General features: G+C 40.2%; 3 protein-coding genes across 7 annotated transcripts in view; 1 reads left to right on the top strand and 2 right to left on the bottom strand.

The window, feature by feature from the left end:
- Nucleotides 1-22,835, top strand: part of LRRC8D (leucine rich repeat containing 8 VRAC subunit D) — a 406,725-nt gene that overhangs the window by 234,910 nt on the left and 148,980 nt on the right. The gene's annotated exons all lie outside the window — the stretch shown is intronic.
- GTF2B (general transcription factor IIB) lies at nucleotides 2,074-19,348 on the bottom strand. The gene is made up of 7 exons (XM_042873605.1): nucleotides 19,264-19,348; nucleotides 17,335-17,441; nucleotides 9,381-9,514; nucleotides 3,868-4,014; nucleotides 3,604-3,733; nucleotides 2,726-3,007; nucleotides 2,074-2,556 (listed from the first exon to the last, which is right to left on the bottom strand). Exons 1-7 carry the CDS (start codon nucleotides 19,278-19,280, stop codon nucleotides 2,423-2,425), a joined length of 951 nt encoding a protein of 316 aa, XP_042729539.1. The 5' UTR covers nucleotides 19,281-19,348; the 3' UTR covers nucleotides 2,074-2,422.
- KYAT3 (kynurenine aminotransferase 3) overlaps nucleotides 12,153-22,835 on the bottom strand; it is a 29,712-nt gene continuing 19,029 nt past the window's right edge. For 4 of the 5 annotated variants that reach the window (XM_042873601.1, XM_042873602.1, XM_042873603.1 and 1 more), the window contains one exon: nucleotides 21,434-22,135. In XM_042873601.1, coding sequence (XP_042729535.1) covers nucleotides 22,073-22,135 — 63 coding nt within the window. In that variant the 3' untranslated portion in view covers nucleotides 21,434-22,072. Of the gene's footprint in view, nucleotides 13,786-17,334; nucleotides 17,442-20,329; nucleotides 22,136-22,835 lie in introns of those variants that run through there. The other variant, XR_006179381.1, reaches the window with a different exon arrangement.

Here is a 22,835-nt window from a genome sequence, read left to right as displayed (position 1 = left end):
CTACTAGGGCAGGTTCTTCTCCAAGTTGCACCACAACCAGGCTCAAGACTCAGGAGAAAATTTCTTACAGAAAACATCTCTTCAAAGTGCCAGTGCCGTCATCTTCATGCCTGTACCAATACTTCAGCTTACAGCAGCTGTGTGAGCCCCACTTCAAAGGCAAGAAACTTCTGACTTAAATAAAACTAAGTATGACAGCCACCTAGGAAGCACAGCAGTTTGCCAGCTGCGTATATATAAGTTTAAACTCAAACAGAAGAGATATATTTTTCTTCTTGTGGCTCCCAGTAGACTTAGGATGCCACCAGACATTTAGAGACTGCTTTTCCAAGGAGCCAGAGTGTCACTTACCTGGAGGACAGGAGCAATTACAAAGGCTACAAGAGTGCAGCAGAGCTCTTAGAGGCCTGAGCTTATTTACAAGACAAAAACCTTGCTTCCTTCAAGTCACACCGCATCTAGAATTCACTGCATCTAGAAATGCTGTTGCACCATGCACACTGCTGAGACAGGCTTGAGTCAGAAACACACAGAGCTCACGGCTGAAGGAAAAGCTTCTGTGAGAAAAGCAAAGTCCTCCACAAATCAGCACATTAAAGCATTAGTAACGGCACAAAACTGAATTCAAAGCTGTATGATTTTTTTTCCCCTGGAATGCTTTACAAAACCAGTCAACTTAAACCAGAAGTAACCAGTTTTCAGAATGCAGCACCCCTTCAAGCATATTCCTCGTTGCACCACTTCAACCTACACAATCCATGACACCATCTCTACATCAGAGGCATACACAAGTTACCTGCAGAACTGCAGGGAGAGGCAGGGTCCAGCCAGGACAGCATATCTCTGCCTCTCTACCCTCCAGAGCTTTGTAATGTTCCTTTTAAATCTCACCCCACACAGCTTTTGCTGCATCTAAAAAATCTGAACAGCACACACTCACTGCTCACATATCAAGTGCTTATTCCCAGTGCCTGAAAGCATTTAAAATAGGAGCATTCCTTTCTAAACTGCATGTAGTAGTTTTAACACACTGACACGTGCTGAAAAATATCCCTGCTGTACACTTCCACCTCTGCATTTCCAAACTACAACACTAAGGTACAACCCCATCCATTCCAAGCGTCATGCCTGCTCCTAAAGGAGGGAGCCTGAGAAGCTCAAACTAAGATGGGAAAAGCCCAGGTAAGAGAATTTGTTGTAACGCAGTTTACAGAAAGATGTGACATGAGAACACAACCCCTCCAAACTACCAAGAACACCACCTTTCCCAGCTGGAGCAGAATCATTTTTCATGACTGCAACCAACAGCTTCAGTGTATAAAAGAACTGTATAGCCTTTGTTATTTGTCCACAGTAAAAACCTTAAGCTGCCACATGTCAACAGTCTCGAGTGGCAGAATAGGATTAAAACAAAACCACCAAGAAAACAGTGAGGGCTGTTAAAAATCAGTGCTGCTCGCACCAGAGACAAAGCCCTCCTTCTGGATGGCTTGGGACCAGATGCATAGCAAGCTGACCTCTACAGCTGTTCATTTTAGTAATTAAAATGAATTTGCACCTGTGATGCAAAATTAACTTGGGAACCAGATGACTTCCAGTTAAGCACATTTGTTGCTTTACACACAAAGAAACACTGTCGAAACACAGCTACTTTTCAAAGCTATTACAGTTTGAGAAGGGCTGAACAACTTCTGCCCTTCACTTCTTAGCACTTGGTGGAGAAGCAAAGCAGAGACATCAACAAAAATCAAGGAGAGGCCAAGGGCAGGGCTGATTTTCTCAAGTCTGGAGATCTTTAGCAACAGCTACACAAATATTCAAACTGCTTTTCACCAGAAGTTTGCATTCTCAAGCTTTTGCTCAAGTCTTCCCCGTTGCAAATTGCAGCTAACTGCATAAATTAAAGCCACGCTAAAGATTACTTTTTAAGATTAAATACTGTCACAAAGGGGAGTCTTGTGACAAAATCTAAGCATGAAGCTAACTCTACCATTCCATGGTTTGCATTCCAGTTCTCCATTTGTGGAAAAGTATGTGTGTGTCAAATTGTAGTGACATCCACAAGATCGTAAGTGTTTTTGGAAAAGTTTATTTGGGAATTACATAGTATTTTCAATTTTCCAAAATACATTTTACTAGATCCCTACAAAAGAAATCTGAATAAGTACAATAATATGAAATTAAGTTTGTTGCAACAGTCATTAAATATTTACTTCCACTAATATATACATACAAAATGCCACACAATTAGCTTGTTTACCTTGGAATGTGTGCTGCATTCCAGCAGTTATGCTCAAATATCCATATCCTCCAGTTCCACAACATGAAGACTCAATATTAACACTTTGTACATCCTTTATTATAGGCAAGAATCTTTTTTTTTTGTTGTTGTTATTAGAAATTAAAGTAACCTTCAGCAACTTCACAGCTGCGGTAGCTTGTCTACTGGAGTATCGAACTTGAAATCTGCTGGGAAGAGATCAGGAGCTCGAGGATAGATGAGCCTGTATGATTGCCTGATCGTAACATCAGCCACACCAGCAATGTCACCAATTTCTAAGACAAAAAGCAGACAAACAAATAATGCTTTTTAAATTTTTGCCATTTTTACTGAATAAAACAGCATATGTTTGGTCTCCACTGCGTGCCATTGGAACAGCAGCTTCCGAGTCTACAAAAAACATGAGTTGTCTTTTAAGCAGTAAGATGTTAAAGAAAGTTTTACCTTTTTGCGTCCTTTTCTCTGCAGAAGCTTGTGATGCCATATAAATAGCTGCAGCTGCTACAGAAATAGGGCTTCTCCCAGGAACCAAATCTAATTCCACAGCCTTACGGGCAATGTGTGTTGCTGCCATTTGTACTTGTTTGGGAAGACCCAGATTTGAACAGAATCTTGACATGAAGTCTCCAGTTGTAATCAGATCAACACTGGTTTCAAGAGCTTTCAGAATAAGTTTAAAACACCGACCTATTTCCTTCTTTGAAATCCTGGACACTGCACATATTTCTAAACAAAGAGGAAAAAATAAACTTCACATTTGACAGCATTTTCTGCCCGAAAATACCTGAATTTGACTATATGTACATTAACACCACAAAGCAGGCCAATGTGATGCAGGCAACTACACCACAAGCTTTGCACATTAATGAAACTTCTAAATCATTTAAGTCAGTTCAAACTTTTCATGAGAAGCTAAAGAATACAGATTACTTAATAAGGGAGATCTGATACTCTCAGTCAAAGTTGTCCCCTCAGGATCAGGGAAAAGCCGCATATATTTACTGCAGAGCTTTTGGCAAAAATGCAGTTGCAAGAGTCCCCATCTTCATCAGATCAAGCAGCATCTTAAATATCACCAATACTCAGAATGAATCTCAAATGCCAATTTTAAAATATATTATCACCAAGAATCCCACGCCTGAAAGCCTACTCGCATTATGAATGTAGCAAACTTTTTGCAGACCCCTCCCAGGCCCAGCAAGGTGGGCTTTCACTGCAAACAACCAATTTGGCAAAGTCCAGACATCTGAAAACTAACATCCTATAATAACAATAACTAGACACTTGAAGGCAATATTGAATCTGTACCAGTGAAAACTTACCTTTAAATGTTCTTGGAACACCTTCTTGCCTACAAGCTATGTAGAGACAAGCAGAAGCTATAGCATCATTACTCCTTCCCTTCAGGCTCTTCTGCTCGTACACTTGCTTGAATAAATTATTTGTTCGATCCTTCAAAGCAAGACGATTAAATTTAATTAACTCTAGGCCATTTAATTAGCAGCAATATCAAAAATTCATGTGCCCATTATATTATGCTAACTCAGTCAACGCCAGAGCAATTTAAGACAGAGACATGAACTTACAACTATATTTCTAGGGAGGTTGATTCTGTCTGCCATGTTTGTAATTTCTTTAAAGGCGTTCATCATTGCACGATCAGAGCTACTCATCGTTCTGCGATTTTGGTACTTTGAATTCCCAAATTCATCAAAACTTGCTGCACCCGTGCCCTGAAAAAAAATACATATAGTCAATAAAACAGTTAAGTTCTTCCTCATTTCAAGAACAAACATCCACCAGCTTTATAAATCCTAATTCAAGGCAACACATTGGAACACGCAAGTACATGCGGCTGAAGTAAATCTTCAAACTGAGCCTTGTCCCAGACACCATGCTCTACATTCTGCACAAGTCTTAAAACACTAGCTGGCTTCCGAGCACCACTGATTACGTGAGAATGAAACATGAATAGCACATAGCCAACGTGTGTCTGTCAATATGCCTACTGCCACTGTTCAGCTCCAAGATTGTTTCTGTATGTCAGTTAGGCTACCTTTGCATCACAACAAATATAGCCAATTCAAAACAATTTTATGACCAACTGGAAACCAGCTGTTACAATAACAACTCAAAAATGGAAATAAGAGCATAGACAAAGAGAATATCCAAACCAATGACCAATTCAAAACTAATGTGATGCGTTGCCTGCTAGCAGCAGTAAGCATTAGTTGTGGCAAGATGTAAAAACCCATATATTCTGCCTTTACAATAAATCCAACAGCCTCTTAAAGGAAAATCCTTAAGTCCTCCTGATGAGGTCACATCCACCTCATAATCTGATGGCTACCTCTGTTGTTGAGACCCACATCTGGCACATGCACACTTTGGTACTGCTGTGAAAACGTAAGACCCTGGCAGAGAAACCCCTCTCACAAGTTTCCCTATAGGGTGGCTCTTTGAACAGGCCTATGACAGACACTAGAACCCAAGACTGTTCTTGGCTTTTTTCATACTCTTTCCAGCACGAGTACCAGTGAAAGAACCAGCTACAAACAACCATGGCAGCAGAGAGAGTGCTGAAGGCAATCGTAGCGATTTGACTGGATGAATCTGTCCAACTACCTAAAAGTCACCAGAGAGTCTTAAGGGGAAACAAAGAGCAAGAAAGCACAGAAGACTTCAGTCCTCAAAGAGCTTTAAAAACATGCCTTCAGCAAGGTTTCCCTTTTAGAAACTATTCCAAAACAACATTCTTTGCCTAAGATACACACGTCTCAGGTCTAAAGGCTCCTTCCTGGTCATCACTCACACCCTGCTGCCTGCAATGCTCCACACAGCACTCATGTGTATCGTAGCTTCCTGCACCAGCGCTATGCACAAATACTTAGAGGAACTGTATTTCCTCAAAATCTTGTAGCTGCCAAGGAAATGACCACAAAAGCCCATCATTTTTGACAGCAGGTTCCCAGACCCTGTGTTCAGACCTCACATTAGGTGTCCCTTCTTTTCCAGAAATCACTGCTCTGTTCTGAGGCCACCAAGCACTTCCCTCCACCACGCAGATTTTACTTTCCCTGGTCCATTATACACAGCACCTGCAAGATTTATTTCGCTGTTTTCTAATTTTCTCCTACATCTCCTCATTTTTCACTTTCTTGGCCATTACTTTTTCCTTTGAATGTCTGCTTACACACATCAAACTACCAACACAGCTACACACAAGTACTGTTAGTCAGAGGATTTCACACTGCCAGCACCTTCCAAGAGCAACCCCAATATACAACAGCTCACAACTATAAAAGGGTTGGAAAATACTCTTCCATTTCAACTGCTTAAGTTAAACCACAGCAGTTCTCCTGCATTTGCTATTTAAATGCATCATCTACTTTCTTTCCAGACCATTCAATTGAGGGACAATGCTTTGTTGGCTTCAGTTCTTCACAACCATGTTAGGAAATACCTTTTCCTGCATGGAAAAAAACAGAAGCCCTATAGTTTTAACTGGTATATCCTCCCCCTTAAGAGCAGAAGGGAGAAGCATCACCACCACCATTGACTGGAGGCTATCCACAGCATCAAGGAATGCACCCTCACCATGCAGAAGGCTTGCCCAGTACAACCCGCTCTTTATGTGGTCTGCAGGTAACCATGGATCCTTTCTTCTTTTACATTCATCTCGCCACTACTTATCAATACAGCACTTTCAGATACAGGCCACGCAGTCTGACAACACCCAGCTTCCTCTCAGAGCCATCTGATCAAAGCATAGAAATTCGATACCGAAAGTATACATTAGTTTCCTGTTCAACCAACCTACATTCTCTCATAGTTGCAGTCACTACAAAAAGGAATAAATTAACAATGAAGCATAACAAAAGACAACTTTTCCCACAAGATTTATAGCAGAACTGCAGGTTTTCTTTCAGATTCCAAGAAAATACACTGGTGTATAAGGAACTGGCTCATCTCTTTCTCTTGAGTTTTGCATGAAATTACCACGATAGTTTGACAATTGAATCGCAACTAATGCCAGACCTCACCACGTCTCCAAATGATCTGCACTGTCATCAAGTGAGTTGCAGCACGCTATCTACTTGCAGAGAAGTACAGTTCTGCGTCAACACCCTTAAAATCCTCCTGAAGAATGCAAGCCACTTCCACCACAGCTAACTCAACTTCCCCTTCACAAATTAATCTTTCATCCAACACAACTTTTTGCTATCTCAGACAGATGGGTCTCTGGCACTAAATTGTACTAAATTGGTACTAAAACCAATTAGGAATTAATCTCTTTTGCATGGGCAAAAGAGCTTCTCTTTGGTTATTAGCAGGAAAAGAATGTATTTCTGCAGCAGAAAGGAGTCCCAGAGCAGCACCTCTCAGTTTCAAAGAGGAAACTACGAGAAGCCATTTTGCAAAGCAGAACTGACCCGATCTTTTCTTTCACAATTTTAAGTCCCGTTCTAACAGGCACGTGGTTTGGACTCCATCTTCACTTACATCCATCTCTATGAATGTAGGTGCCTTCTATAATATTCCATGAAAATAATTCACCTTCACTTTTGGATTTAACACAACAGGAGTTTTACTTCTGTTGTTCCAGCTGGCATTTTAGCTCATTTGTTTAAACAATCCTAATAACAGCAGCTCTACCCCAAGCAGAAAGGAGCTTCCTATCCAACAGGAAAGGAATCTCAGGCACATAGATGTGGAGTCCCCTCCAGGCCATTCCAATTCTAATTGTTATTAACCAAGAAAATACAATCTCATCCTGCTTCACTGTGTGGAACTCATGAAGGCTGTTCTTTATTGTTTCAGATGCCACTTATCTTCCTCCTGCCTACACCGATCTCACCATTATTGAAACATCTCTTACTTCAAAGTTAATTCTCATGCCCAATTACTGTTGGCACTGACTTTAGAACACTGCTCAAGAAACTGGCTGATCTCTTGGTTCAGTTATTTTTGCTGCAGAACTCACATCCTTTGCGCATGGATAGAAAATTTCTTCAGAACCTTCTGACAAGCCGTTCTCTTTCTTCCAAATAACTGAGGAAAAAGGCAGCTCCCAGTGCTCACAACATCCAGAGCCCCTGTTCAGTGGCAACACAAACACAGGAACTCTTGTCCAGAACACATCCTGGTTTGTCACAAACAACTTCCTGTAGAAAATAACGTCTGTTCTTTGGTTCGTTCCCTTGCAAGTGAAATACCCGCAGCAGGACAGATTGTCCTCTGAAATTCTCCCTGGTGGTTCTAAGATTTGGACGTTTTTGCTCACAGTTCTCATCCGTTGTGCCTCACTGACAAGCCTGCAGCTTGCTATTCAGAGAATATGACCTGCTACAGCTACTTTAGTCCTGTCTACTCAAGGATATTCTGGTTAACAGCAAAGCTACTGCATTCAATGAATCCTTATCCCTGAAAGCGTAAGTTTTTCATAGATGTTTCTTTAGGTCTTTAATTCCCTCCCTGGGACTACTAACCCTCTTATCCTAAATAAGGCACTGAACTTCAAACAGGAAGAGGGTTAACAGGTCATGTTAGAATTTGTATCCAGCTGAACTGTATCTTCTGCTGAAATACCTTTTTTCTTTTCCAACATGCAGGTTCTAGAAGAGTTGAAAATGTCATCCTACTTCAGAATCAAACAGTTCCCAGAAACAAACCCTGTATTTGCACAGTTCCAAAATGATACAGCACGAATTTGGAATAAGCTGTCCATTTCTCCATTTATAAAGGTGCATTTCTAATCTTAATTGTAGCTTACCAAATATGTAACAGAAATCCAAGTCCTGAGAATTACAATCCTCCTGGACCTATTATGGTATCACGAGAAGTCCAACAACTCCTAAAGCACTGCTTCACAGAGCTACTTAGCAACGCCCATTTGTTTAATGAAGAAGTGCAGAAATTTGTTTGAAGGGAGGCCCAGTATAATGCATCCCAAAATCTGGTTGGAAAGCAACAGTGCTCAAATAAAGTCCAAAACACAAACATCCAGATGGACAATTAAGAGTTCACTAACGGTCAACCTCTCTTTGAAGAATTCCTAGCTGAGAAGTATGGTGGCACATTCTCCTATGTATACCCACATATGTTTAGATATGCCTATTTCTTCATTTTTCATGGACGACTGCTTTCTGTTAGGATTCATGGAAAAGAGGGATAGAATAATTCATCAAAACCACTAACAGCTCTCTAAGTATCCACCTGATTGCTGTGAGTTGACTGCAGATTTTTTTTTCTAGGAATTTAGGAAATTCACTAAGTTAGTGAAAGATAACCCAAACTTCAAACTGTTTTCAAAAATAAACTGTATTTCTTTGGTTATGATTAAATATTACGCATTTCCAATTTTAAGGGCTGCACACCAGCTCCCTGCTTAACACAAAAATGGAACAGACACTTTCTTAAAAATGAAGTGGAAATGCTGCACTGAAAACAGGCTACTGATTTCATTAAGTTATTGTGAAAGATATCAGATGACAACTGTCAAAATCAGACAGCATGAAACATTCAGGAAATCCACAAATATGAATCTGAATACTGCATTAGAAAATATAACAAAGCACAATGAAAGCTTATCTGGGTCACTATTTCATTAAAGGAAGGGCGTTTGTGTTATTAATCTTGCTTTCCCTCTCTCATGAACGTCTGACATGGTTGTATCACAAAACTTCAAGCCAAACATACACTCAATACTTTCTTCTGCAATACTTACACCATAGAAGAATTCTGCATTTAGTGTTTTCACGTAACATTCACTGAGAGAGCAGGCACAACATGCATGTTGCTCTCCATGTCTCCAATACTAATCTGATTCAGACATTATTACAAAAAAAGCTAGCTCATGTTGCAAATCAAAGAGTGGCAACTAATCCTACTGCACTGCAAACTTCTGTCTTGTCAAAAAATTCTTTCTTGCTGTCAGCCAAAAACAGACGCATTTTAGAGATTACTGAAAAGCGAGAGTTCAGTTTCAACTAAATCTCTTTGTAAATGCATTCTCTGAATAGCTTCCCTCTGGACACACAAATAGGTAGTAGACACAAAAATGATCAAGCTTAGTAGCATTTAACATTTTACATTTTACCTTTCCAATCATTGTACTCAGGTCACCGTCGCTCAACAAAGGATTCTGGGTATCCCCAACTCGAGATGGGTCTTTTGTTGCTTTATCATTGCTGAAAGTTCTCCACTCCGACCCTACATCTATGACACGATCACCTGTGGTTACAGAAAACAATTGTTTGTATCAACATAATATTGTGAAAAGCTTCTGAAACATTGAGTTACACAGCTGAGCTCCCAGTTATAAAATGCAGGCTGTTACCAAGCGCAAACAGGATGTAGCTGCAGGTCACACCAAACACACCAAAATTTTTAGGTTTTTCAATTTTAAGTAGAAAGCAATAGCAGGAGCTGCAGAGAAGGTTGAAATAACTAGATAAATGAATCCAGAGAACAGTTGCAGCCATCCTTAAAGACTATCATAGGTTATTCAATACACAAAGAAGGAGCTCACAGCTGTCCATAAGCATTCCCAGTGACAGACAAATGAGTAAGTTATCTTACCTTTGACACTTGATAAAAGTACTCCTGAATTAGCTATCAAGCACAATCTCATCAAGCAGTAGCACATCGCTTTTCTGAATGAGCTCCAGACCCTTGGTACTCAAAAATGAATATGCCACCTTCTGAACCATCATAACAACCTTCTGCAGCTGTTTTCTTCCTTAAGGGATGCCTGACCCTTAATGAAAAGGACTTTCCTTGGGAGTCCTCTCAAATTCACCTAAATGTTTCCAGCAGCATCTATTCAGATTGAGAAATATCTCTATCCAGCATTAATACAGGCAAAAAGTCTGCACTAATCACAATATACAAATAACAATTAACAAAAAAGTTCTGTTTGTAGTGCAGTTCGTTCCACTCACAGGTCTGGTAAAACCAGCACCTCCAAGGCATTGACTCCAGAGCTGTACTACAGCACTACACAGAATTTTTAGGAACATGGGTAGAGAAAAGCATTAAGAAAAAAAGCATTACAGTTCTGTGCAGACTATCAGAAGTCAGTATAACTGTCACCTCTGCTTTGCTAAACCTGAGGGAAAATTCATTGTCTTCATCAACGTTTAAGTGTTGTGAATTCACAAAAATAAATGGCACTGACAGCAAGAAAAAATTTCTGGCATAGAAGTCCAAGTATGAAACAACAGAGGTTGCTTTAATCTAGTAAAAACGTAAGCAGACAGACAAAAGCACTCCCTACCAAACAATGATAACATACAATATGAAGCTGGAAATAAAAAAGTACAGGAGCAATGCACAGAGTGGAGGAACTTCCCTCTTAACACATGATGATGCAAGGAATGTGCCTGAAACTGAAAGGTGTAAATGAATCTAAGTCAGGCCAACTTGAAAGGAACAGATTTAAGACAGCAGTACTCTCACTAGTATTCATCCGACTTGCTCACGGCTATGCTCCACGTTTATCTCAAACTCTAAAGAAGGCTGAGGGAGTGGAGGTGGAAGTAACAGAAGTCAGAAGATTAAGAACACCACAAAGTAAGAGACAGCACAGATGCATTCTTCCTACTAGAGGCCAGTATCTTGCAAGCTTTCATTAGCAGACAGCATGCTCCTCTGGCTCTTGGACTCTTTGTAAATATTTGATTCAGTAATGCACCTTCTATGGTCTAGCAGTGACTTTAAGACAACCCCCCAATACTGTTTACAGCATCTAAAAAAAGCAAAATGTACTTAAAATTCTGGCATGGTATAAATAGAACACTGAGCACAGGGCAATGATGTAATATTTTTTTCCACAAGTAGAAATGACCTCAATGACTCACTCAAGGATCTGCCTCTTGTGAGTTATGAACCATTCCTGCTCTAACAAAAAAGTGTTGTATCACTGCCTGCTTTGGCAAACATACTACAAACAGAGAATTGAGACTACTATTTCAAAGTGAGAAAAGATTAAGTAGAACAAATCCCTGAATATAAAGCATTTGTGGAATTAAGATCCAGTGTGTAAATACCTTCATGTTGCCAAGAAATCTGCTATTGCAAGAAAACAGTTCTCCTGGATAATCTTTACTTACAAAGGTCCAAGAAATCACATTCCACCTTTCAAAAGCCTTGCATAGAAGCCTGACACAAGCTAGAAATAACAACAAAACTGGAACAAATAGGCCAAATGTTTCCACAGATGGAAAATATTCAACTGCAAGCAGCTAATTATCCTATCCCGCACACAAAAGAAAGTGTAGCACTAAGTATTCTCTTAACCTTTCAAAACAGAAAAATCACTTTAGAATTGTTGCCTTGGTATGTATGCAATAAAGCCCCACCTGTAAGCGACAGAAACAAAACCTTAAATCCCAAAGTCAGTTTTACAGAAAGCAGTGCGATATCGCAGCACTTGGAGATCAGCTTTGAACACTGGTTGCTAAGTTATCATTTCAAGCTCTGCACGGCATTTCCTGGCTCGTAGCCTACTGATGTGCTCTCCTAAATCACCTGGAAAATGCACCTGGGTGGCAAACAGTAGAGCAAGCAAAAGCTCCCAAAAAACACCATCTAAAATCCCCGCTTTCTCCCGTTGTTACTACATAGGTTTGTCAACTGTATCCAGCTGTGATAGGCTTGGGAGTGGTTGCACATCCACTACTTCCTTATGATGCCATCTTTTTGAACAGAAACAAACTTCACAAGACATGGACACATTAAACATATCTTTAATTAAAATCAAACGTGAGTTCATCCCTTTCTGCTCTGAAGTAGAAGCAAAACACGCTTCAAGGACCAAAACTACACAGACACCCATCTCCAGCATGAAGCATCTTCATGAACACAAAGGTTTTCTTCACTGCATTATTTAATTCAAAAACTCTTCTCCCAGTATATAACTAGTCTTTAAAACACAGTCTAACTGACACGAGAACTGCAGAGCAAATACAACAAACTTCAGCAACTCAGTTTACATACCATCTAAAAATGCACAACTGCTGTTATTCAGAACAGAAGACCTCGGACCAGTTACTTTTCTTCAGAACTAATAAATACAATGAGCAAGTGCTCCAGAAATGAAAGAACTCAGCATCAAAAATTAAAATGCAATTTTCAAAAGTTTTTAGTAATTACCTTAGAATGACTATAAAACACAAATATTGCATGTTTATTTCACCCCAAAAGTAGAAAGCAGTTTATCAAAGGCAACCACTCTTATTTGAGAAGTTCTGCATTAACAATTACATGTTTCCAGACAAATAATACCAGCTCCTTCAGCAGCACAATCCACTTGAAATACCCGTGATGCATGAGTCCTGTATTCTCTGTTTGCATTTTTATTACCTCTTATATTAAATACACACACACACACAAATAGCTGCAGACTGAGGAGGTTTAATCAAAACAGTAAGATTGGAACTGGAGCCTCAAATAATGTTATCTTCCGTATTCAGTCCCGAAACATTTTCAAGATGATATGGCTTAATTCATTGTAGAGGAGCTATAATGGTAGATGCACACTGAGTCAAGCTCTGCATATGAACAACTAATATTATAACCTCAAAATAAACAGTAAAATAATGCTTATTCACAATTTAAAATACCAAACAGCCAGTTTCTAACAATGTTTGGCTCATTCTGACCATTAGTTAAGGAATCTGCTGCCATCTAGTGAGCACATACATGGAAACACTTTTAAGAACAACATGCTTAAAAACATACATAGAATTCTAATTTCAGCCAACTCCTTATCATGGAGAGCACTGAGGTGCTGAGACAAATTACAGTGAAAAATCCAGGTAGAAGATTCAAGCCAAGGAAAATTATGAAGAATAACTGCACAGAACCAGGCTGAGTTGAGCCTTCCTTCTTCCTTCAAAACTGAACGGTCTTCATTCACTCATACTGAGAATACACCTGTCCGTACATCACTTTTGTCACTTTCTGCTGCACTTGCTCCAACAAGCCGGAACGTTTCTTGTACTGAGGAGCCTGTAGTTGGCCACGGTATTCCACACGTGTACACCCTGCCACATTCTGTTTATTTGCTTATTGTCAACAATTTGGGGGCCAACATGGCCCACTTCTATGAGCAACGGTGTGAAGGGGCTCACAGGCACGTGGCCTGGGGAAAGGGGAAGGGAAAGAGAGAAAAATGTAGAGAGGTGGGCCTAAAAACTAAACAGCAGCAATGAGCCAAGGGAGAAAACTGATTTAATAAGTACGATATTGGAATCAAGACAATACAATATAATACAACTGGAATTGAAGCTGATAAATAAAGTGAGAGTGTCCAAAAACCGAAGGCCTTACTCTAATGCTGAGGTGAGATGGCTGGGAGCACACACTGCAAAGACAAGAAGTAAAAGAAGGGGACAGTCTCGTGACTTGTGAGCAGTTTTATCTTTCCCTCTAAACTGAGAATGGAAACAGAACAGTGAAAGTCTTCTGGGAGATGTAGTTCTCTTCTGAGCACCAGGTACCTGGAAATATCAACAATCTGGCCTGGAGCATTAACTCTAACTGCCAGTGCACTACATGATGTTACGATGTGGAACACTGATAACAAAAATCATGAAACCATGACACTTACGTATTGCCAACACAGTTATACTCAACTTCATTTCAGTTTTCAGCAAGCAAAATTACTTTCCTTGAGCTCAGCCACACAACATTTTAATAAATCTAGTATATTCAAGTTAACAAAGAATAATTGTTGTGAATAAACAAAACCAAACCCTAACTTTACAGTCACGACTTCCTCTACATGGCCCCCACAGAAGCCTTGACTAGGCACACAATCCTTTGAATAGCTTCAGATATCAACACCGTATCATCAGCAACATTCCCCAAATATTCCATGATTCAGAATGTAGATAAACATAATATTTAGTCTAATGGAAGTATTCTTCATATTGGCTCTGAACCATCTTTGGTTCCCAGCCTAGAACCTACAAACTGTAAAACCTTCCACATCCTTCAGGAATATCATGCTAACAACAGTGACTGCAAAGCTTTGCCAAAACTGCCAGGGCTTCTGCTCCTCATGTCTTAGCGAAGACTAAATGATGACAGTCGTGTCATGGCTGCACGACTCACTACTCACACCACCACTCAGGCTAGTGGATGGACAACGTTTGCCACTGCTTATGAGATTTGGGGATCAGGCATCTTCAGCAATCCACATCCAAAAGACAAACACAGGCATTTGTGGAAACTTATGCTGTTTACAGCAGATACAGAACTGAAGTGGGTCAGACTTAAGACAGACACTATTTGAACTGCTGACTGAAAAAGACTTATGGATGACTCTTCTCATACAACAAATTGCCTATGTAAATTCAGCACCCACGAACACTCACACATTCAGCCACTCAAAGTTTCTGCAAGTATAAGCATATCTTGTAATCAGCTTTTCCATGGATGCAAAGAATTTTACATGCAAGCACAAACTTTTATCCAACGCTTTCTAGTACTCTGGGCACCAAGCATAAAAGCAGTAACTAGCTATAAGGTGCTAATATACATCCATATCTAAAGCTTTTTGTCCATTTAATTAAAATCTAAAATCTCCAACGAAAATCTTAAGTGTAGAATGTTAACAGTACTTAGAGAAAGAGATAATCATCAACATACATACAGATACAGAAAAATGGATACATTTTTCACCATTTGGAGGTTTAAAGATTTTACAACAGCCACAAAAGCCCTCTACTTGATCAGAAATACTTAAGTACCTTCTTCACTTCCAGGACACTACCAAAAAATAAGAGAAAAAAAAAAAAAATGAAATCATTGGTTTATTTCAGAAAAGCATCACGTATGTAGAGGTGCAATCAGTCTTGTCCCTGAATACAGACATTGTAATGGTCTGAGTAATGGAGTGACCAACAGATACAATTAGGAAATCCACTCCTAGTCATTTATTGTATCATAATGAAAACAATATATGCAGAAAAATTAAATCTTACCTATATCATATAGGCTGTACTTTAAGACTAGACATTTACATCTCAACCTTTTCAGAAACATTAGCCAACTAAATAACGCAACAGAACTTTGTAAAGCTCTGACCACAAACTATGGAATGTTTTCCCACAAACTCTGAACAGGTATACAGGAGATGGAACAAACATCTGCATATCGCTCATAACCTTATCCTAGTTTCCTGTTGTCTCAATCTTTTCCTGTTGCCTTTCTCTTCCTTTTCAGCTACATAACCTCTAAATGCAACGTCAGCCATAGTAGCAATAACACTGATTTCATTACACACCCATAGAAATGACAATTGTCAAACTTTGGAATCAGTGTATCAGCTACTTTAACCAATAACATACACAAGGAAAAAAAAAAAAAAAAAAAAAAAAAAAAAAGAAGAAAAATAAACTTTTCCTCAAAATATGTGATGTTCTAGTGCTCTGCCACAGCAAGCAGGAAAAATATCATGTGGAAATACATTAAGCTTTGTCAAAAACTCTTGTATCTCATTTCAGCCATCTAAAACAAAAACAGTAGCCAAGTCATGCCACTACAGACTTTGTAGCAGTGGAACACACCCATGCTCAGCATACACCATTCTGCCACTCCAGGACACAAGCAGTTCTGCAGACATCAGAACCACAGTATTTTTAAATGGAACTGTGACAGTAATTTGGCTACAGTCTTGCAGTTTCTTCCACTGTTCTAATGGGTCCCCTCTAGTAGTAAAAAACTCATCAAATTTCAACCCAACCCTAAACCCATGGTGAGTAACACTTGTAGGTACCAGCTACACCTGTGTAAACTTAGGGAAATCAGAATGCAAATCTGTGACTGACTTCACTGTGTAGAAAGAAGTGAAAGCACTACTCTGTTAATGGGAACATATCATGCAACTTGCAACAAATACATACAACTTTGACCATTCAGAAACAAAATGCTGTCTACCCATTATACATCCCTTTCTCCTCGCATCTCTAGAAGAAGAGACATAGAGAGTAGGATCTGATTTTCTCCTTCTCTCGATTTCCTAACAAAAGAAGGACTATTAAATATTCACACTGTTGTTTGGTCATGCACTCTTCAATTATTTATCTACTTGTTTTTCAAATTAGCTGTTGGATACTCAAGCTAATGAATGGAACATATGCAGGACAACTCAATTACTGAAGGGTGGCAGAACAAAATGAGAACAATCGGCACAACAGTAAATGTTAGAATATTTTAGTGATAAATCCATGCAACAACCTGCTTAAAAAAATACACCATGCTTAAAGAAAAAAAAAACATTTTGCCCCAGCAGTAATGTTGGCTCTAAGGAAGACTAAGTTCAATTTAAACACATTTTGAAAACGTAACTTGATGAAAATCTGCATTAATATTCTAAGAATTTTTTTCTCAACTTTTTTTTCCCCCCCATTTTAAATACTCTATTATAATTATCAATACAGTTTAGCCTCTGTAAGTTGCTGCCATGCATACAGTGGAGAAGAGATCAGCAAAAGTTCAGGAGAAAACTGGTATTAATTTTGTGTGGTATTAAAAGACTTAGGAGAAGTAATTAACAAAAGCAAGTATTGGCAAGAATACAGAGAATCATCCTTCAGGACAGAAAATAACCACCAACCAGTGGGAAACAAGAGTTGCTCTGGCTTTGTTTATAGGGCAGAATTTATTTTTTTTTTTATTTTACTAACTGAAATAAGAAAATAACAGTCATAGTTAAAGACAGAATACTGGACTAGGTGACATAATATTCTAATTCAATATAACAAAATATTTCAAGATTTCAATCTTCAAAACATGTTTGTTTGTTTTTTCCAACTTTCCACAAGAAGTTTCCAGAAGAAAGGCTATTAAAAATAGTGTTTAGCAAAGAGATTGTCTTGTAACAAAACATTTAGGTATCAAGACAAAAAACTAAAGGCTCAAATTACATTCCCATGTTGTGGAGAAAAAAAAGAAAAAAAAAAAAAAAGAAAAAAAAACCCATACAGATCTATATGCATAATGAAGGTTACATAGTAATTCACAGTGATATGAAATCCACTTACCTACTACTAGCCCACACTCTGAACAAATCATATCACCAGCTCTGTAATCCTCCACTAAAATGGAATCTGGATGGTTTGGGCATGTCACCCTCGGAAGAGCATCCAAACTACAAAGAAAGAAAAAAGAATTAAATTGTTATTATCCCAGTCAAGGAGGGTGCAGCCCAAAGCATGAGTTCACTGCTGAGAAGAATGATTTATGGTGATCTGAAGGACTTATTATTAACCTAAAACACCTGAATATCTTAAATTGCAACACTTTTGCAATTTATCTCATCACAGAAACATAGAAAGCTTCCAACGAGAGCATCCAAAACTTAAATGCAGCCAGGATTAAGCGTAGTCCACCTTGCAGTCTACCACTAACTGAAGTTCCTGAAGAACAGAGAGGTGATTACTTCATGCTAATGGGCATTTCCACTCATTCTTATCAAACCAATATAACTTATTAGGTCCTCAATTCAGGAAGCAGTGGGCACACATTTATTTGAGAACATATAATTCTGTCCTTTTTTTCAAGGGTTAGAAAAAAAATGCCATCCTTAAGTTAGGTTAAAAGTAGAGCATTAAATTAAGCAATTCATTAGTTGTGAGATTGTAATGGAGAAACTACCAGCTCATGAGAGGGATCGGGCAACAACTGCTTCTGAGGACCGGAAACCATCTCTTGTACACCATATATCTTCAGCAGCTACAAAAAGCTTCCAATAAAGCCTCATTGTTGTTTAACATGTGCACATATACAACAGCACCAAAGCACAGCAACAACCAATTGCTTCTAACCAAACATTGTAACAGTAAATACCTCATTCAAACTAACAGTGAATGTCCAGTAACCCCATTAAAACAACTTTGTTTCAAGGCTAGAGTTGTTTCCGCTTACTATTCAAAGTTTTATATTCAACAGAGCCATTTAATCGAGCTAAAAAAGCAGCGGGTATGGCAGCTGATCACAGTAAAATAAAACGCTGCAAGCACTTCTCAGGCTAAATGCGACGGCACCAAAAACACCTGCTAGTCCTTCAAACAGGAAGCGAGCCTTTATAGGAGTTGAATTCATCCGAGTTTCCTCCTTTCTCACCAGCCTGTCACTGCAGCTTAATCTATACAGCCCCAGCTCAATCTTCATGTTTTGGATACACCTGATGCGTCAAAGGAAAATAAACGTAACATTCTAAACCGATGGCTGTTCAGAAGAACCTCTACGATTCAGAACGCAGATTACGTTTCACCGGCAGCGTTAACCTCCACAACCCCCGTGTAGAACACGCTCACGCACGACCTTCGGATGCAAACCACCTTGGATATCAGACACACGCGCTCCCTCCCGGCCCTTCCTCCCTCGCCCAGCGGCTTCACGTGGCAGACACAAGTGTTGACAAAGCAAGCAGGGCGCCCAGCTGACATTCGGCGTTACGCAAAACGCCAGCGACATGCGGAGCGAAAGGAGGGAGGAAAAAAAATAAAAATCAAACGAGAAGCTCCAAAGAAAACACTCGTAGCGCGTTGCTGCAGACCTTTCTTTCACAAATGACCACACGACAACCATTTTTTCTACCCAGGATTTAATTAAGCGATGCAGACAGACGCCCGGCCCCGCTCGAGGAGCGGCACCGAGCTCGGGGCTCCAACCCACAGCAGCCAGCCGCCGCGGCCCACACGGAGAAGCCCGGGAGGCCCCTGCCGCGGGACGGCTTACGGTCCCGAGAAGCCGGGGAGGAACGGCGAGCCGAGGCAGGGGGCGGCGCCGAGCCGGGGCCGGGTAGGAGCGGCGATGGCCGCCGGTTCCTCCCCGGGCGACAGCGGAGGCCGACGCGGCCATTTTCTCTGCTGGGCCGCGGACGGGGAGAGATGGCGGAAGCCGCGCCGCCCGCTCCTGGGGGTGAACTCCTCCGCGCGAGCCCCCGCGGAGCGCCGGGCCTCCCTTACCGGCTGGTGGACGCCATCTCACTCCTTCCGGCGGCGGCGGCTGCGCGCAGTCAGGAAGCAGCTCGGCGCACCTCCTTATGTAGCGGCAGCGAGGGGCGGAGCCGCCGGCAGCTCGCGACGGGTCGCGCGAAGGGACAGGCGGCTCCGCGAGCGCGCGCCCCGGGCGCGGGCCGGGGACGGAGGCGACGCCGGGCGCCTCGAGCTGCGCGCGCCCAGAACGTGGCTGTTGGGAACCGACGCCACGAGCAGCTGCGTGAGGTGACAGAGCTCGCGCTGGCAGCCGCTCGGCGTGGGGCCGCCTGCAGGCAGAGATCGATGCCGCGAAAGGGAAGGAAGGACCTTTTTCCGTCTGCGATGACGTTTACTCAATAAGACCAAAGGATGAAAAAACAACACCTGCTTTTCAAGGGGAATAAAGCTTGTTGTATTATGCTTCCCTATGACCTCTGAGATGTGAAGTAGCACTGCCTGCAACAGCTGCGCCACATCAGCACTCAGCCCCAGGGGGTTTGCAGGGTGCGCGGCTTCCACGGAAAGATCTCCCGCCGCCAGTCAGTGCCATCGGCAGGTCTCCCCCCCTCTCTGCTCACTAAAGGTTCCATTTACACTACACCGAGACAATCGTTTACAGAACTGTTGCCAAAAAAAAAAAAAATACAGTGGACCGTGCTTTGTTTTTGTTCCCTGTCTGCAGCCATATTTCAAGTGCTTTCCCCCCAAGCAAAAGCGTTTGATGTGGTAGACGAGAATAGCGCTACCAGCAGTCTTTACAACAGATCTTTCAAATAGCTTATGGAAAATCCACCTTGCTGCCCCCAGCTGCACCTATTCTTTCCCATCACTGTAGTTACAACAATAATCCTAACTTTAAAATGTTACTTCACTGGGCACTCTGGAGTTTCTTAAAATCTAATCCAAAGTTATTTCATGCTGCCTACCATCAGCGATAAAAGTCAAAACGCTGCAGTTCTCACATTAACATTCCAACAATCATTCAGTGGGATTTCAACTGCCTTTGTAAACACAACAAACAGTACATTAATGACAGTAAGTCATCAGATCTTACTTGCTTGTCTAAAGATCCTTTGCAATTGTTTATTTAGCCAATGTTCATTTTGTTAAAATATCAGATGTCAGTCAAATGCCTCATAGGAGCAAATGGAGGCAACGATCAACAGCCAGAGCAGCTGAATCATGCTTGGTATATCAATTCATTTCTGCAATGCATCTTACATGTCCAGACCTTTAACGACACAAAAAAAAGATTAGCAGATTACATCAAGTGCTTTGGAAGCAATGAGGCTTTTGTTCACAAGGCAATATAAACACAGTAAAGGGAGGCAAGTAGCATCCTAACACCTTTCCGCATTTGAGAGGATGCACAGCCTCATTACATGCATGTTCTCGTGCTACCAGCAAGCTATCTCAGGGAAATCTTAGACTGTAAGAATAGTTGTAGAAGTACTCGGAGAACTGTGCTTTTTTGCAGTTGTATTTCAGACTAGTATGATGCAATGATCTTTATTTAGAAGTCTCTTTTGATATTATTTTATGATCACTGTATACATATTACTTGTAATGACTTCTTGAAAACAGCAACTAACCATTTTTGTGGGGAGATCTGGAGAACAACAGTGCAAGGCAGCTGAAAAGACCCAGCTACTAGGCTACTGATAAAGCAGCCTAGCAGATCAGTCTGATTTCCATACGATTCTTCTTGTCCAGTCACAAACTGCTGGGATTCAGCTGGATTCCAGCTCTGTAACCACAGAATAAGTAAAATAGTTGCAAATCTAGCAACAGAATTTCTTTGAGCTTTCCAGCATAAGGTCTGTGGGTTGAATACCAAACGAATACGAAGAATACAACACATTTAAAAGGTTACATACTTGGATTGCTTTCACTAGTGGAAATCCTACCCAGAGATTAAAAGATTGCACAGAGAGGAGACAACAGTGAAAGAACTCTCCACATTTACCTCATCTGAACCTGTCCTTTAGCCACTGAGCTAGGAATAGTCAAAGTTGAGCTCCATAGTATCACAGAACTACAGCACAATATCAGGCCCATCTTCATGTTCCCACTTGATCTTAAGAGTTTAAAGTAGGATTGTTGTGAAGTTACCAGTGGCTTTTGTGGACATGAAAAGAGCAAAAAAGAGATCATAGGATTAATTCACCTGATGGAGATGCCTCTATAGCAAGTCCTTTTATTTTGCTTTGCAGATTCATTTATGGAGTAAACAAGAGTCTAGAAATAAAAGAAATCCTATTCTAAATGCCACTTGCATAATTTTATTGAGGACTGAATACCCTCAGAATAGCACAAGACTACTGTGGGAAAACCAAATACCGGTTATTCCTTTAGATCTTGCCTGTATAAACACATAATTGATTTAACTCAATCATTTTAGTTAAACTGATGCAATCTATGCATGGACAGAGTAGACAGGTACATAGAAAGGCACTGTGGTTATCTTCTCTGAGACATATAGTAATTTTCCACCACCTCATACCAAAAAACTTAAAATACCTACAACAATTTTTTATTTTGCAGTTCTAGAACTCTTCACATTTCAGTAAGACAAAGACATGTGAAAATAACTTGAGTTGCATTACAAATATCAGTAAATCATTGTTTTAACTCCTCAGCAGGTGGCAGTACAACGTTATTTACAATATCATTAATTCTGTACTGTATTAAGTAATTTGTTCTTCAGTCTGCAACAAAAGCCCTGATGTAAGATAATTATACCAGACAGAAGAGTTAATTAAGAGAAAAAAATAAAAAAAAAAAAAAAAAAAAATAATCAAGCTTTCTGCTTCTTCCAGTTCTTCAGGATCACTTCAGCTGCATCCAGAGTGCTGTCTTTCTGCAAAACAAGGAGTATCACTATTACTGCACGTACGGATTCTTGAAAACAGTACCAGTCATATTTATATGATCCCAAATCAATATTTGGCAGTGTCACTTGCAACCTCTTAATATCCCAGTTGATCACATTGTCATTAAAAGTTATAGCTACAAATCTACACTGCACAAAAAAGTTCTGATTCCTTGCAAAGATTTATTAGATATGTTTGTTCCAAAAATAACATTTTTTCTCAATATTAGTATTATCAAATTTCATTAAACTGGGTAGTCCTTATGTAAATATTCAGCATTTACACAGTGACGCATTTGGCTGCTCTATACTGGACACTTGTTAGCATAGTTTCCTAATCTTTATGTGTATAGGTGGGTTTTTTAAAACTTCATGCAACCAAGCTATGCTGTCTACTTAAACATAAACCCTCTGAATGCGAGTAACCCACTGATTAGTTGCATGACTTGGCTACAACACAATGAATCATACAGGTAGTGTTTAACTCGTCGTGATTAGTGCTTTTCATCCTTGGCAAGCCATATTAACTATCAGCAAGTTTCATTCTGATTGTTACTGGCTCTGTTTGTATCACTGTCTTTATACCTCATCCTAAGAGCTGTGATAACATAAGCAGAAATTCCCATTCATTACTGGACCAAGCAAAGGTACAGATTCTTATACTAAAACAGAGTTGTCACATTTCATT

The sequence above is a fragment of the Lagopus leucura genome, unplaced genomic scaffold (assembly GCF_019238085.1).
Source record: "Lagopus leucura isolate 7727_CA_CO unplaced genomic scaffold, USGS_WTPT01 Super-Scaffold_100009, whole genome shotgun sequence".
NCBI lineage: Eukaryota > Metazoa > Chordata > Aves > Galliformes > Phasianidae > Lagopus > Lagopus leucura.
Note: the sequence above shows the minus strand (reverse complement) of the source record. Positions and strands in the feature narration are given on the sequence as shown.

Coding starts and splice junctions, on each gene's coding strand:
- GTF2B (XM_042873605.1), bottom strand. Junction 4,015..9,380: donor TGAGTACAATGATTGGAAAG/GTAAAATGTAAA, acceptor ATTTTTTTTCAG/GGCACGGGTGCAGCAAGTTT. Junction 3,734..3,867: donor ACCTCCCTAGAAATATAGTT/GTAAGTTCATGT, acceptor CTTGCTTTGAAG/GATCGAACAAATAATTTATT.